General features: G+C 51.6%; 1 protein-coding gene across 3 annotated transcripts in view; it reads left to right on the plus strand.

The window, feature by feature from the left end:
• CNTFR (ciliary neurotrophic factor receptor) overlaps nucleotides 1-16,970 on the plus strand; it is a 204,577-nt gene that overhangs the window by 176,373 nt on the left and 11,234 nt on the right. For all 3 annotated transcript variants that reach the window (XM_034072899.1, XM_034072898.1, XM_034072900.1), the window contains exons 5-7: nucleotides 4,530-4,647; nucleotides 5,478-5,644; nucleotides 13,056-13,219. In XM_034072899.1, coding sequence (XP_033928790.1) covers nucleotides 4,530-4,647; nucleotides 5,478-5,644; nucleotides 13,056-13,219 — 449 coding nt within the window. The remainder of the gene's footprint in view (nucleotides 1-4,529; nucleotides 4,648-5,477; nucleotides 5,645-13,055; nucleotides 13,220-16,970) is intronic.

Below are 16,970 nucleotides of genomic sequence, written 5' to 3' on the forward strand. Positions count from 1 at the left end.
ATAACTGATCCATTTCAGGAACCTCTAAAAATGACCTAAAATAACTTTTCTATATATAAAAATGTCACAATTTTAATGTCCATTATCTCATGACCTAGCAGGGATAGGAAAAGCTATTGTAGATCATTTTTAGTGGTTTCTAAAATGGATTGGTCACAGTTTTCCTCTGTGCAATGGGACACGGGGTACAAGGACAACTGGGCTTTAGACACATGTGGAGGGAGACAAAAGCCCATATCTGTGCTGATACATGCAGAGCTGTTTCATCCTCCAGGACTACTTGTGCTTTCCCCAGCTGAGCAGGGATGCTGGAGCTCATCAGCAACAGCCATGTCCAACAAGGTGGAGAGACACAAGTCAAATGGATGCAAAGACTGGGGCACCATGTGGTGGGAAAGCCAACCCTGTCCCTTCCACCAGTCTTCTGTGAGGTCTGCAGTGATGCTGACCCTGGCCCCAGCTTTTGCTGCCTGTCACAGCTCTGAATTTCGCTGGAGCAATGCATGGCTATTACCATGCAAGCGATGGGATGCACCCAGCTCTGACACAGCTTTTTATCTCCTTGCCCCAAGCTTTTGCAGCAAGGCTGGTTGCAGCCCAAGCCGCTGGGAAGCTGCCAGGGATGGGCATTAAACACACTGGGTTTGCAGAGAGGACATAAGCAGAGCACGTGGGAAAAGTGGCTTCCTGCCATGCGAGAGGTTAATAGACGGATTAGAGAGGGCAGGCAGTGTTTGCAGGGGAAAGGAAAGGAGCTCTGGCTTCACTGAGTTCAGCAGCTCCATGAGGCAATGAGGAAGTAAATATTTGCCAGGGCTGGGGATGCTGCATGCAGGAGCTGGGAGAGAAGAACCAGCGCAGGGGACACATGTTGCCTGTGCTGGTTTTGGTGATGGGCAGGGGCTGAGAGCTGAACATCAGCCAGGGGAGGATGGAGGAGGTGGGAGCAGGACACCCCACACCCAGAGGCACTGCCCAAAGCCTTAGGGCAGAAAAAGCCTTTAATGCTCCCTTGATGGCTTTGTTTTCCTCCACTGCCTTTCTTGCTCTCTCCATCACCCGACGGGCTGGCCCACCTCCAAAGACAGCATTACGGAGTGCCGGATCGATTGGAGCCTGCAATTTTATTTGCTCTCTTTAAGAGCTTTTGTAGAATGAGCTGTGCCGGTGAGTGCCTTTCCTGGGAAAGGAGGGGAAAGGAATGGGATTGCAAGCCGGCATCTCACACAGGGAGATGGGGGCACTGTCACCTCTCTATGGGAACAGACACTGTGGCTGGGTGGGCACAGACAGCCCTCCCGATGCACTGTGGCAGTGAGAAGGGGCTTGCAGCCCTTTCCCTTGTGATGCCTGACAGTCATGGTCATGGTCACCTGTACAGTGTCATGGTCACAACCCCGACTGGCACATTGCACTGGCCCATGGGGTGCACTTTCTGCCCATCAAGGTGAGAAATGGGACAGTTGTGTGATATCCCCTTCCCAAAATGCCTGTGGCTCTGGGGCTGATGGCTGCTTAGAGAGATGGAGCTAGAAGGAGTGTCCCTGTGAGACAGCCTGTCCCAGCCCGGAGAGAGACAGTGATGGCTGGGGCAGCATAGAGCAGCACTCCTTCAGCTGCAGTGCACTGGGGTGCATGGGTACCAGGGAGGCAGAGATAGAGGTAATTTTGTCCCCTTTCCCCAGGCTCTCCTTCCACTTTGGGCTTGATAAAAGGCACCAGAGAATGAAAGGTGGAAGATGCTGTGGGCACAGAGGTTGGGGCCGCATTTCGGACCCCAGTCTTAGAGCAAAGGCTCTTAAAGGCAGTGAGGCTGTGAAAATGGGGCACCTTCAGTGTCTGCTGCAGAGTGGGGATGGAAGTGGGAGACAGTTTGGGCAGCCCCCCTTCTTCCATCAGAGCAACCTGAGCTCTCCCCACTCTCTTCCTTTGTGGAGGAATTATCACAGATCACCAAGAGCCAGATCCAGCATAATACTGGAGACAATAGAGATAAATTATCCTCAGGCGAACTAATTGCAGCTCAGTGCAGCATCTGCCTCTTCCTGGGGCAGGGACCCTGCACGACTTCAGGGATGCTTACAGAAGCACCGGCTGTGAGCGCAGAGCCCTGGCTTGCTCCCGGTGTGGTGCGGGACACTGAGCACAAGCAGCAAGTGAAGGAGTCCGGCAGCATCCCCAACATCTCCCCCCGACCAGCATCTGCATCCCCATCCCCAGCCGGTGCTCCGATGCCCGGAGGCCGCTGTTAGCCCACACTGCCACCACGCGGTCAGTCGGAAATCAAAGTCTGTCCCTAGATCCCATGCACCCCTCCTAAACACCCCCCGGGAACCCCCTTTGCCCCCTACATGTAGTCCTGCTTCATCTCGGGGGGTAGCGGTGGGGCAGGGAAGGGGTTAAGGAGCCGGTGAGGAGGAGGATGGAGCTGTAGCAGGGATCAAGCCCTTGCCTCTGGCCTTGTGATTAGCCACTCTGTTCTGCTGTGGAGGGTCTGCTTGAATAATTTAGCTGGGAGGATCATTAACCAGGCTCTGGCCTTCGTCTGCCTGCTGAAGGCTGAAATAGCCATTAGGGGGAATGAGCATCATGGGCCGGCACAGCCTCCCCTCCCTGCCAGACCCTTCCTCTCCCTCTCTCTCCCTCTCCCTCTCCTTCCCTCTCCTTCTCCTTTTCCCTCTTCTTCTTGTCCTCGTTTTCCTCTCCACAACTCTCCTCTCCTCTTCCCTTTTCCCTCTCCTCCTCCCTGCTCCCTAATTCTGCTGCCCTTGGCTCTCTTATCATCCACTTGCTTCCTTTCAAACCCTGCCCCAGGGGTACTGGCACACGTGCAAGACCCATGCCTCAGTTTCCCCTATGTAGACTGCAGGAGGGTGCAGCAGCTGGAGCTTGTGGAATCCTCCAGGAAGCTTTTATAGCAAAACCCATCATTCTTTTCTGACCCTGGGCTCTGCTGTGCAATGCTGACCCAGGGTCCATGAGGACTGTGCTCATGGCAAACCAGCTGGCTTGGCCCAGCCCAGAGGCACAGTTCAAGCAGCTTTCATCAGTGTCCTGCTGTGGTCACAAGGAGCTTAATCCTTGACTCACTGCACCCTCTGCTTCTCTGGCATGGCATGCAGAGTGGTGTGAGGCTGGTGCATGGCTTCCCTGCACCAGCATCTGTATGGACCACTCTATAGCAAGACATGGTGCATGCATAGTGCTGTGGGACTTGTGATTTGCTCTTGCAGCCTTTAGGGGAAGGCAATTCCCAGCCTGGGGGTGCTCCCTGAACTCTTGCATCCTGGTTTGCAATCTCATTTTGGGTAACAGCCGTGGGTAATGCATGTGCCTCAGCAGCAGGGAGGAGAGCACTCAGCCCTGCTGAGACCTTGGTGGGGAGGTGAGCAGCAATGTCTGTGCTGAGGCTGTCAGGTCTCCTGGCTTGGAGAAGAGAGCTTGTCCTGGCACATCCTGGTGCATGCTTGGGGACATGGAGACAAGGGACAGAGACAGGGGAAGTGCTACAGGTTCAGACAGCCTTTCCAAGGGAACCCTGGTGCATATCCAGCCCAGGGAGTGAATTCTGTGGCAAGGTATTGTGCCAGGGTTTTGCAGTTAGAGCCAAACTCTGCTCTTATCAATGCAAGTCTCCAGGTACTGAGGAGCTCACTTCAGTGTCAGCACAGATTACAGTTTTACCAACCTATAGAGGTAAAATTCATCAGCTGAAGGGTGTTGCATCTCCCCCTGCACACATGGACCCTCAGCATTCTGCAGTCTTCCTGAGGCTCTGTCTGTACTCCTGCTATGAGCACACAGTCCATGTACGCCCAGGGAAGCTGGGTCCAGTGTAAGGTTGGGTTTAGCATCCTCTTCTGCCTCCAGCCTCCAGGACTGACTGGTGAGGCCAGAGGAAGGCTGCTGCCTGCTTAATGCTCTCATCCTATCTCCATCCTGCCTCCTGGGAAGCAGGGCCCTGGGATGGGATGCTGAAAGCGTTAACACTGCCAGTCCTCCTGCAGAGCTGGATTTTCTCTGCCTGTTTTAAGGTTGTTCCTCCTCATCTTGCCATAAATGGTTCTTCTTCCTCCCTTTGAGGACCTCTGGTGTTTCAGAGGATCATCCCTCAACAAGTTTATCACTCCCCAGGGATATGGCAGAGAAAGCTATAAGCGCAGTAGCTTAATGGGGTCAAGAGAGCAGCACCTCCTCCCCATCAGTGATGTCTCTGTCACAGCCTTGAAGACAATTTGCCCCGATACCTGCCAACCTCCTCTGTCATTCCATCTCTCATTAGAGCTGCCAGGGAGGAAGTGAGCTGCTGTGCACAGCTCAGCCCAAAGCAAAGTCTCATGGGGGAACCTCAGCAAGAGACTTGGGATAAGGGCCCCTCAATCCTTCACAGAGCTGATGAACATCGACCAGGCTCCCCTCACAAACTGTGTCCTTGCCAAGCTGGCAGTGGTTGAGAGTGGAGGGACACCCCCTTGTTCAGAACCTGGTGATAACCCCACCTCAATGGGCTGTTTCTCTTCTCCTTGCAGTTCCCCCAAAGGAGCCAGTGCTGATGTGCCGGTCCAACAACTACCCAAAGGGTTTCTACTGCAGCTGGCACCTGCCCACTCCCACCTACATCCCCAATTCCTTCAACATCTCCGTCATGTAAGTGCTTGAGAAGGAAGGGTACAGCAGGGTGAGCTTTGGTCCCTGCAGCCTGGAGCAGGTCCCAGGTGTTGCTGTGAAGTGTTGGGGCGGTGCGTCTGACCTCTGCTGAGCATATGGAATCAGTGTCCCAAAAATGGGCTTGGGGAAGGATGCTCCAGGGACATCCAAACTGGATGCTTGTCATGGGGGCTCTCTTCCAAGTAAGTTCTAATTTCCCCAGAGGAGACCAGGGAAGTCCTTCCCCATCCCAAGCCCCCTTTCCATGTTCCCAAGTCCATCCTCTCTGCACCATTAATCCATAATGGAGGTTTTGCCTGCTGCTTTTTGGCACATCTGGCACAGCCACACTCCCTTCTGCCATACACTGGCTGTGGCCAGGCAGCAGCAGTGTCCTCACCTAGAGCTGGCCATGGCATGGCATTGTCCTGCACTGTGCCTGGGTCCTGTCACAGCCCTTGTACACACTGGTGCTATGCATTATCTCCTATAGCTTGTGTCACCAGCAAAAGGAGACCCCCTTCCTCTTACAGGAGGTATAGAGCCAAGCCCAGCACCAGCAGGGCCTCATCCTTTCCATGGGGCCAGCATAAGGACATTCATGTCTGTACAGGCTTACACACGTGTGAGCATCACATGTGTGAGCCTGCAGAATTCCCTGGTGGGAAAAGAGGAGCCCTTTGGCTGTGAGAGGGGCTGGTGAATGGGGACCATGGGCAGAACAGGAACAGAGCCATGCTCCTTCTGCCTCCTCCCTCCAGCAGCATGGGCACATTACCACCCCAAGCACTGCTCCATAAGTAACAGCTCTTCTCGCCTCTTCTTTCCAGACACGGCACGAGGGAGATGGTCTGTGAGAAGGACGTCTTTCCCAAAAACAGGTGTCACATCAGATACCTCCAGCTCTTCTCAACTGTGAAGTACAAGGTGACTCTGACAGTCACGAATGCCCTGGGCAAAAGCTCCACCACTCTCACCTTTGACGAGTTCGCCATAGGTAACTTTCACAGCAGCAATTGGCCTCTCTGAGATGGTGTTGGGGTTGTCTTTGGTCTGCATGCAGTGTCACACACCGAAGTGACAGGCTGGCTCTCCAAGTGAAGCCTCTGCCTATTCATGCATGAGATGGAGCCGGGGTCTGAGCCACACTGGCATCTTCCCAGTGCTCCCCTCATTCTCATGGCCCTGATGTAACTCATGCAAGCACTGGAGCATCCTGGGGGACTCAGGCAGGATGCCCACAAGGAAGCCCCCATGCAGGTCCCATCAATGCCCTGCCTGGTCTCATTTCCAGTGGTTTAGGTCTCCTGTGGTTGCTGAGCTGCTCCCTGCTTGGGGGCTGGGGAAGCAGCTGCCATACATGGGGCAGAGGGATATAAAACTGGTGTGATCCAAATGATGTTGCTCTTCTTGCCCCTATGACTGCTCCTTAAAGAGGGGTTTGGTGTTTGTGCTGGAAGCAGAGTAATGAGAATGAAGACTGGAAGAGAATTAAAACGTCTCATCCGTATCCTCCCATCTGCAGTCAGGATAAAACCCTCCTAAAGTCAAAGTCCACCAACCCCTACCTGACACGCTCCTAAACCCCTTATTTCCCCCTTCACACCTCTTCACTGCCCCACATGGACAGATGATGCTGTGCAAACGCTTTCCATGGTACAGATGCTTCTCTGACTGCGAAGAACCGGCATGGACTGAGCAATTCAGTGCCAAGCATGACAAAGCAGGGAGCTGGGCACAATACTTTTGCCACCAGCAAAAGGCAGATTACAGCCAGTGCTGTGACAAGATTGACCATCCTCAAAGAGCAGGAGAAAATAGGAGAGAACAGAGTTCAGGAACACGTTGAAAAATGATTTGCAAGTTACATGTGCAATTACTGGACCAGAAAAACAAATAACTGAATCCTTGAAGTGCAGCCAGCAGTCATCCTTTGCTTTCGATGTGCTGCATGTCCCATTCCCACGCGGCTGGAAGTGCCGGAGGGCAAGAAGAGGAGCTCAGCTGCCATCCCGGATTTTCCCTTTCTACTCCAAATCCTGGAAAACATAAAACAAGAAACAAGTGCCTCAATAGAGCAGGGGAATTGGTTTGGAGCAGGGACTTTACTGACATGTCCCTGCAGCCATGATCCGTATCTGAAGCTTGTGTTCATCAGTGCATTGCCGAAGTTGGTAACAAGACAAAGAGCTTAGCAGGGAAGTGTGGAGTTTCAGTCACTTGGGTGCCTTTAAATGGAAATTACTGTGTTTGTGGAAGATACACTCCTTAAAAATGAAGGTAACCTTCAGCCTGCAGGGCCCAGGACAGCAATTAAGCTGCATTTTCTGAGTTCCTTGCATTCCCTCCTGCAGGAGTTCTGGGCATCCTCTTGTAACATCTGCATCCCACCCATGCCCTGCCTGGCTTCCCAAACATCTGGTCCTCCATCCAGCACACAAGGGCAACCCCTGTGGGAAGCACACCCAGCTGCAAGTCCCGGGCATCCCAGCACCAGCACAAGCCGGATCCATCCCAGCAGTTTGAGCTCAGGCCAGGTCAGAGGAGCGGTGAGAGATGCCAGCACTGCCCCAGGACAGCCATTAGCATGGGTGCAATAGTGATGCCTCTTGCAAGAGTGCCTGGAGGGATGCAGGGTGCCTGGACATGTCCCAGCAGTTGTGATGTGATGTGAGACCCTCCAGCACCATATGGCAGATGGTCTAAGACCCTCCAGGATAGCACTTGGAGAAGGGGTGATGGGACAGTGCCGATAGGAAGGCTGTTTCCTGCACCATGGAGCCAGCCTGCTCCCATAAACACTTCAATATCTACTGGCCTTAAAATTCTGTGCAGCTATGAAATTCTCCTCGGGATTTGATAGAGCCACTGTGCATAAGAAGCATAGACACGGTGCTGATTTAGTGTTCAAGCAAGCAGTCGACAGGCTTAGCAGAGTCTTTACCAGATGAACTCAGCTGCTGCGGATCAACAGCCACCTACCCTGAACGGAGCTTCCCCTTATGCTGTCCGTGTTTCCAATTAAAGCAAGTGAACTGTGTTAGTGTATTTTGCCATGCAGTTGTGCCCCAGGTTGTGTGCTGTGCTCACAGAAGCTTCTGTGTTTCAGTGTCTCTTCTGGCTCCCTCCTTTGCAGCTGCACACCCAGGGCTGTGCCTTAGCAGTGTGGATCTAGCACCCAGTCAGTGCCCTGGGGATCTCTATCAGCACCAGCTGGGCTGAAATCTCATGTTGGAAGTTTGGTAGATGGGGGTGTGGAAAACCTACAGCTCAGGACAAAGCCATTGCACCATTGGATTCCATTGTACCATTGGAAGATTGCTGTGTCGGACAGTTGCAGAATCCTCTAAAATGGAGAGATGGTGTCAAACAGCAACTGCACGATGCTTCTCCTAAAATCCCAGGGTTGGGAATGTCAGATCCTGCTTTGTGCTTTCCCCTTAGCCTAGAGAAAACCATCACACCTTCTGCATGGAGGTTAAACCCTAGGCGTGAAGCCCTGATCTCATCCCCTGTTGGGGCAGATGATAGCTTTTGCTGCCCCAAGTCCATGCCATGTTGATGGTTATTCCATGCCGGCTATTGGGGTCACTCTGTATTGTCTCTTTCAGTGATGACTGGAAAAGCTTGTCCAGCCCTCTGCACTCTGCCTTTCATAGATAGGAGATCCAGGCTGCCTTTTTCCTCATCTTGCTCCTGGAAGTTGTCCTGCCATCTCCTCATAATGGCTGGGACAGAATGGGAACATCTGTGGGCCCTCAGGACACAACCCATCTTCCTCACTTGTGTTTCAGCTCAAGGCCCAGGTAGCTCTCACATTCATCCTCCAGGAAAGCAGGGACATCATCACCATGAAGCAACACCAGCATCCCACCTCAGTGCTTTTCTTCTTATGTGAGCCTAGGGCAAACTAGCAGGGGAAGATGCACAGCATTAAAAGGAGTAAGGCAGCCTTGCACAGGGCCTTGCAGGTGTGGGTGCCATCCTCGGATCTGCCATCCATCTTTTGTGTGACCTTGGGAATATCATTTGCTTCTCCCAGCTCCAGCTCTGGGGTGATTAAGACACAGAGCATCTCACAGGGGCTGCATAAGAACAAACATGCCTGTGTCTGTATGAAATTCAGAGTCTCTGAACACGGGTATACAGTTGCCTAGGCAGAAGGTCAGTTCAATTCATACTACTTAGGGAGGCAGAATTAAATTACTTAGACTGACATTTGGCTAAGACATGGAGTTTAATATCCCTCTGCTCATGGAAAATGCCAGGGGATATTTAATGGCCACAAGGGATCCATTTTAGTGCTCATTGGAGAGATGGGATGGGTGACGGGCCCCCTCCATGCTGCAGGGTCTCAGCTGCCTTTCTGAACCCCAGGCTTCCTTTCAAGACGTGTCTAACACAGCCAAGGGTGATGGATAGCTAAAGACTCACAGTTAACCACTAGCATGCAGAGCCTTTAGGAAGAGCTTCTCTCTGCAGCTCTTCACAGAATGTTTGGAATTGGAAGGGATCATCTATTCCACCACCTATAGCACAGCCATTTAATGCAGTTTACACAGGATCGTGTCTGGGCAGGTTTTGAATGTGTCCAGAGAAGGAGATCCCACAACATCTCTGGGCAGCCTGTTACTGTGCTCTGCCACCCTCAATGTAATGGAGTTCTTCCTCATATTCAGATGGAACTTCCTGTGTTTCACTTTGTGCCCGATGTCCCTTATCCTGTTGCTGGGCACCACTGGAAATTCTGGCCCCATCCTTTTGATACCTTCTCTTAAGGTATTTGTATGCATTTTTAAGATCTTCTCTCAGTCTTCTCCAAACTAAACAGGCCCAACTCCCTCATCCTTTCCTCATAAGAGAGATGCTGCTGCATCCCCTTAACCATCTTTGTAGCCCTTTGCTGGATGTGCTCAAGGAGCTCCATGTCTCTCTTGCACTGGGAAGCCCAGAACTGGACGCAGTGCTCCAGGTGAGGCCTCAACAGGATTGAGAAGAGGGAGAAGATCACCTCGTTCAGCCTGCTCTTCCCAATGCAGCCAGGACACCATTGGACTTCTTGGCCATAAGGGTACATTGCTGGCTCATGGACAGCTTGTTGTCCACCAGGGCCCCCATGTCCCTCTCTGCAGAGCTGCCTTCCAGCAGGTCATCCTCAACCTGTCTTGTGCATGGGGCTATTCCTCCTCAGGTTATTCCTCCCACCTTGTTCTTCTGGCACTCCAAGCCCTCACTTGGATGTGGCAACCAAAAACCAAGTGGGAAGAGCTGCGTGTCGCCTCCCAGCCAAGTCTTCTTCCCAGGAATGTCTGTTGATGCTCCCTCAGCTCTGCAGGATTATATTACATCTGGTTTTATAGCCGCTTAACCAGTACTCAGCCTAATGCCCATCATCCATTATTATTATTACTATTACTGCTTTTATTACGTTACTGCCTGCAGGCCCTCGCTGAGGACAGGGCTCTATTATGCTGCCTGATATACAGCCAGACAGCCCCTGACTTGCCATGTGCAGGCTAAATGGAGGCAAACAAAGGCTGGGAAAGGAGGAGCACTCATCCCCATGTGTGGAACAGGAACCTGGGAGTCTGTGGAAGACAAAGGATTCCTTCAAGGTCACATAGAAATCAGGGACCTGAACACAGCCCATCTCCACTCACTCCTCATCTGGCCCTTGCTGGACCAGCCTTGATATTTTCCATGATGAACACAGTGTAATGAGGTCTGTCCTAAGAGGCATAGGTCTGTCCTCATTGGACCACTGCTGGGAGTGCAGTTCCCTCTCCTGGCTCTTGCATACCTTACACCTTGGAGGGACGTGGCAGGAATAGCTTTGGCTTTGTGCTATTGGAGGGGCCTGCCCTGCTGCACTTTCTAGCCTGGGCAGGAATTCCAGGGCTGGGGATGTGGCTGGGAGGTAGCTGGGAATGCTGCTTTTCCCATTAACACACAGTGCCGTCTGAAGGCTTGCTGCAGCCAGGAACACAGCCCCGTTTGATGGCAGGGCTACACGGTGCTCACTTGGAGCCAGGGCAGCTCTCTCCTGTGCACCAGGGGCTATCTGTATCCCACAGGAGTGGGACTTGGGGTTGGATGCATGCAAAACAGGTTTGTGTCTCCCACCTCAGCATTAGAGCACGTTTTATTTGGCTTTCCTACTACCCACCACAGTGGCATCCCTTGTTCCTGCTCAAGCTGTGCCTTGAAAGGAACAATCGCATTTAAGCATTCCAAGAAAGCAGGGCCAGGGTCCCTGCTTTACTCCAGGGAATATCCCATCACATCCATTCACAGTCCAGTGCTTTCCTTCCACTTCCTCACTGCAGAGCCACAGTTTGCCATCATCTGCATTCATTCAGCCAAGCAGACTTTTGTTTGCAAACCAAGCCTGCCAAGCCAGCACTGGATTTATACTTTTCCGTATATGTTTGGACTCCAAGTCCCTGTCGATGCAAGCTGATGTCCAGCCCAAGCCCAGGGATGCGAAACAAGCAGAGGAATTGCACAGCCATCTGGAGTAGCTCAGCACAGCACAGCCCCAGCAAGTCATCCCTCCTGCCAAGGATGAGGCTTTAAATGGAAAACTCTGTCACATGCTGCCAAAGAGAGGGATCAATGGGAGCTGGGAGCTAGCACTAAGCACCTATGGTCAGGCCCATGGCTGCTTGCTCCCTGCTGGTCCCCAAAACTCCAGGGATCCTATGAGTGCTTTGGGGATGGGGGAAGCTATGCAGCCCTCCTTGCACCCACTGTGGCAGAGGAAAGGCAATGGGAGGTGGTGGTGAAGGTGACAGTGAAGAAGGACTAGAGGAGGGTATATGCCATGGTGCTGAGAGGGAGGGCTGAGCAGAGGGAGATGGTCATAGCCTATGTCTTGGGGGAAACAGGGCCAATTCTGGATCCAACCAAGGCGGTTGGGCCATGTCTTCATTTCAGCATCGTCCTCCCTCTGCATCACCCACAGCCAGGAAAGTGGGTTTGAAAGCATCACAGGCTGATTTATCCTAAGAGGAGCAAGCAGGGAGGGTATCTTCCTGAGTACACTGCAGTGATGCCACCATCATTCTGGAACAGAGATGGCACCAGACAGCCCTCACACAACTCCATTTGCAGCAGACTGGCCCCACATCAGTAACTGGTCCCATACAGCTTGAAGAAGAGTGAAAGATGCCCTTCATGCATAGGGCAGGGAGTCTAGCACAGGAACAGTTCACTCATGACCAGTACCTCCTTCCTCTCCTAAGGGTGAAGGCCCTGTGTGGATACCACCTCCCACCTGGGGGTCAGCATGGAGGAGGAGGGCTCTCAGTGCAATGCAGCAGATACACCAGACAGAGAGGGGCTCCCCATGCCCGCAGCATCCCTCCTCCATGCTTGGGAGTGGGTTATGGTGTTGGCACCTTCACAATCAGCTGCTCGGGGTGATCAGAACCAGAGGATCCTTGCTCAATCCTGAGATCATCAAGCCAGGAGGGATCCACTGGCCTACATGTGGACTTTGGAGAGGGTTAAAAGAGCCATTCTGGGACATAAGGACTCATATGTATTACTATTCTTAGAGTGCACAGAGAGCCCTCTTCTACCCCAGGCACAGCTGTGTATCCAGATCTTTGTGCCCAACCCCTTTCTGACCATGGGAAAAAGGAGAAGTGTGGGTGTACCCAAATCTTGGTCTTTTTGTAGCTTTTCTATTGCAGATTGGGAGTTCGAGCTGTCAGGAGTTGAGCAAACCCTTGGCAAGGGAGCAAGGCTCATTCTACAACAAGCAATGCCGTTCATCACAGCCTGTCTGTGATTTGTTCCCAGCACTCTAAAAGTAGCTGCAACTTCAAAGCATGCTGCATAGGTCACAGCCAATTAATATTCACTTGAAATACTGGTTGGGTAGCAAGAAAATATCCCTGTGTCCCCAAAGCAGAGCAGGGCTGAGGAATATCTCCGGGGTGGAAGCTGACATTTGCATTCACCCTTGGCAAATAGGATGGGCCAAATCCCCAAATGCTTCAGATCCCCAAAAGCCCAGCCTTAAATCCAAGGGCCAAAACACCATGTTACTGCAAGATAAGCAGGTTTGAATGTGGGTCAGAATCACAGAAATCAGGAGATGTGAAGGAAGTGCAGGATTTGGGCTTGGTGGGCTCCTTGCACTGACCCAAGTATCGCTGGGGAGGCAGGATGCTCTGTGCCCTGGCCAGGTTATTCCTGTGTGTTTCCAGCACTGATTCCTTCTGCTTTTGAGCCAGGACCTGGACAAAAAAAAGGCAGATTAGCATCTAGTTATTTGGGGGAAAGGATAATCTGCATGTTGGCTGCTCTCCTTAGGAAGTATGCATTGCAAATCCAGTCAGCTCTGCTGAGGGGTCTCAGAAAGGATGCCATGCACAAAGCTTTACCTTCTTCTCTTCCAGTAAAACCAGACCCTCCGGAAAGCGTGGTGGCCAAACCCGTGCCCAATAACCCTCGCAGGCTGGAGGTGTCATGGCAAAACCCCTCATCATGGCCAGACCCTGAGTCTTTCCCACTCAAGTTCTTCTTGCGGTATCGACCCCTCATCCTGGACCAGTGGCAACATGTAAGTGGATGGTGAGCTGGCCGGGACAGGAGGGAGCATGGGGAGATGGTGGTTGGGAACAAATTGAACTGGGAAAAGTGGTTCATGATCCAGAAAGAATGTTTATTTACTGCTCAGGCAACACAGACCTTTTTCCTTTCCTTCTCTGTTTCTCCTCCCTTCTCTCTTCCTCACCATATTTAACATACATTCCACCTACAAATGCCTCTGCAGGCTCTCCCTGCACTGCATTTTCATCCACGTCCCCTATCTACTTTCCATACATATGTTCTGTATAAAACCTGCCAACAAGATGTAAAAGGCATTTAAAGTATAAATGTCACCACATTTAAATGTGCCTCTGCCACATTTAGATTTTGAACTGAAGATAAAATACCGCTCGCTGTATCTCAGAGCACCGTCACGGAGCGGCTGCCGCAGTGATATTGTACTTCTTTTATTTCTTGTTTCTTTAAAAAGGAAAAAAAATAGTCAGTGAAATCCTTGGCAGCCCAGAGGACAGATTTCATTTGTTAGCAGCAGGAAGATAACAAATGGGCTTTTTATTTCCCCTCTGTGTGCTGCTTGCATGCTCAGCTTGTGAAGGAAAGCAATCTGGCACTCGAGGAGAGGTGTCGCTATGCTGGCATGGCTCATCCAGCATCCCCTCTGCACCAAGCTGGGCCAGTCACAAGCTAATGAGGTGCTTTCCTTGATAAAGCAGTTTTCCATGAGAAGACAAATAGGAGGCAGCACCCAGTCCTTGGAGGAGCTCACCTGTATCATGGACTGAAGTGGGGTTTTCTGCTGGGCAGGAGAGAAATGGCTGAGAGAGGGGATAGGAGGGTTTGCTCCTGTCTCTGCAAGATGCCAGTGGCTCAGCAACTTCTTCTGTATGTGCTGGTTGGGGGTTTTGATGAGGCAGCTCCACAGGTTGTGCTTCAGATTGAAGTATTTGCTGATGGCTCTTGAAAATCACAGGGCATCCGCAGCTTCTCTGGGCAGCCTCTTCCAGTGTCTTCCCACTCTCATAGTGAAGAATTTCTTCCTTCTAATCTAAATCTCCCCTCTGCCAATTTAAAGCTGTTCCCCCTTGTCCTATCCATATATGCCTTCGTAAAGTGTCCTTCTCCATATCTCTTGTAGGCCCCCCTTCAGGTGCTGGAATCATTTTAGATACTGGAAAATCAAAGAAGGGTAGGCAGAGAGTTCTCCTGCTTTTCTCTTTCCCCTTCTGTTATAAGGGAAACACCAAACACAACATCATTTTTTCCGAGGTGTGATGTTGTTTTGGAAATAGCTGATGTTTTCCTCCTGCTACAGCCTGATCCAGCCAAGCACATTGCAAATGCAAGGGTTTGCACCCAAAAATGGTGGGAAAGCCAGTGAGCTGCCTCCTGCTCAACACCCTTAGGGTGCTCGGTCCCTCCATCGCTGCCTATTAGGTATCATATTTGCAGGGTCAGGCCTCTGAGGGGATGATGTGGCATCTCCATCAGTGCTCTCAGGCAGGCAGCAATGCTGGGAAACGCATAGAGGTGCTGGTGGTGCCACTTGAGGGTCCACCCTGCCCAGAAAATGCAGGTCTAGGGCAGTAGAAACTTGATTTCTCCTATTTAAAGATACCCTGAGAGAGCTCAAGGTGCCAGTCTCATGGTGTGTGCAAGGAGGGCTGTGAAAGCTTCATCTCATGAGGGCACAACAGTCATGGGTGCTGCTTTGAATCAATATATTCCCTTCCAAGAGACGTGTTCCCTGTCACTGCCTGATGGAGAAGTGCGCTTGGGGAATAATCTGCTTGGTGAGCAAGCGCAAACATCCATCGAGTGAGGTACCAGCCTTGTTTCCTGACTCTCTGCCCCGCCGGCTGGGTAATGAAAAATCTGATTTGTGGATGATTTGAGGAAAACTGCCACTATTCATCAGATGAATTATTTGCGAAGCCTAATTCAATCAGCTCCCAAACACCAGGGGATCGCAGCAATGCAGCAGACAGAGCTGCTCCGACCCCAGACCCCCCTGCTATGCTCAGCCTAATGCAGGGCTTTGCAACCAGAAATGAACCCTGCCAATGTCAGCGTGCTGGGAGCATCCCCAAGAGCTCTGCTTTACCTGACCTATTGCTTGGTGGCATCTTTGGGAGTGTCCTCATTCCCTCATATCCATAAAGGAAAGGGAGGGATGTGGTTTGGTAGGGCCAAGCCAGCTCGTCCTGTGGTGGCAGTGTTGGGTCTCTCCTGGAAGGGACAAGTGCCCTGAGAAAGGATGCAGTGATCATGCACATCACACTTGCATGAAGGGTGACTTAATTCTTGCTGAGCTGAAGGTGTCCTGCCACAGGCTTGTGCTGTCCCCTGCAGCTGCTGGCATGGAAAAGCCATTGCACACAATATGGTTTTTGGCAATGGGGCAGCTTGGGAGAAGTCTCCACCAGCAGCCAAGAGGAGCGGGGTAACCTCATGCTCTGGCACATCCTGTGTGCCCAATGTCCCCAGGGATAAGCACCATCCCTGCCTCCTCATGGCAACCCTTTGTGGCTTGGTTTTAAGCATCCTCTGCCACCCTCTTGGCAGCCCCATGGGAAGCTCAGCATCCCTATGGGAGCAAACCCACAAGGAAGCACCAGAGACTGCCCACAGGCAGCAATATCAATGCAGGCCCCGATCACACGTGGTGTTTCTTGTCAGAAGAAGCAGCTCCCCTTTCACCCTTCCACCTCCCATTATCTTTGCAGGGTCTGATTTATGCACAGCACCTCGGCAGGCAGGACTGAATGAGCACTAATAGGATCAGATGGATGTCGAGCTGTCGAATACCGTACGGCCTGATTCAATCAGCGTCTGCTTTCTCCCAGGCTCTTTCTTTCAGGATTTTAATAATGCCAGGGCTTGGCACCAGAAGATGAAGCCATGCATGGCGGGAGAGGTGGATCTTATCAGGGCCATCACTATGCAAGCTAGCCATAAATCTAGTCTCTCCCCACAGGGAGAGACAGGAGATGCTTGGCCCAGGCATTCCCCTCATCAAGCAATATTTGGGGATGACCCAGAACCATGGAGACACCTTAATTCCTTTCCCAGCACTTTGCAAAGGTGGGTCTGAGCCCCAGTGTGCCATTTGCAGCCCCTTTCCCTTGCTCAGCAGCACTGCTCTGCTTCAGGCCACTTAGCATCTCTCATGTTGCAGTTTGCTGTGGGAATTATGATGATGTGTTCCCATTATCATGGAGAGATGATGATGATGAGTTTCCACGTGAGCATGCGGTGGGGCATGTGCTGGATGCTCCTTGCACTATCAAGGAGCTTTGCAGCATCAGCTCTCTTGAACCTGGGCAAGGCCATTTCCTGGCTGTTCAGGATGCAGCCGTGTCACATCATGTCACATCATGACTCCACTCCACCAGCACAGAACTCACTCTGAAACTCAAGCAACTTTAAAGTCATTCTTCTCCCTTTCTGGAATAGGGGCTGGTGGTTTCTCTGCTGCCAGAAAAAAAGATGGGATATTTGTAGCCTAAACAGGTTTTTTATTCTCTCCTTTTGGCAGAATCTCCCCTTCTGTCTCCTAAATATAAAACATTAAATGTTTAGGGTATCCTTTATTTTTCTCCTGCTTTTAAGTTTGTAATTCAAGCCAGATTAGCGTGGTTTCCTCTTCAGTTTTATAGCCCCATCCTGGCCCCAAGCGAGCTCTCCTAATGCTCTCAGATGTTCCTCTAATGGCTTACCTAGGCTGGAACTGGATACCCTTTCCTAATGGATTGCTAATAGCC

The sequence above is a fragment of the Melopsittacus undulatus genome, chromosome Z (assembly GCF_012275295.1).
Source record: "Melopsittacus undulatus isolate bMelUnd1 chromosome Z, bMelUnd1.mat.Z, whole genome shotgun sequence".
Classification (NCBI taxonomy): domain Eukaryota; kingdom Metazoa; phylum Chordata; class Aves; order Psittaciformes; family Psittaculidae; genus Melopsittacus; species Melopsittacus undulatus.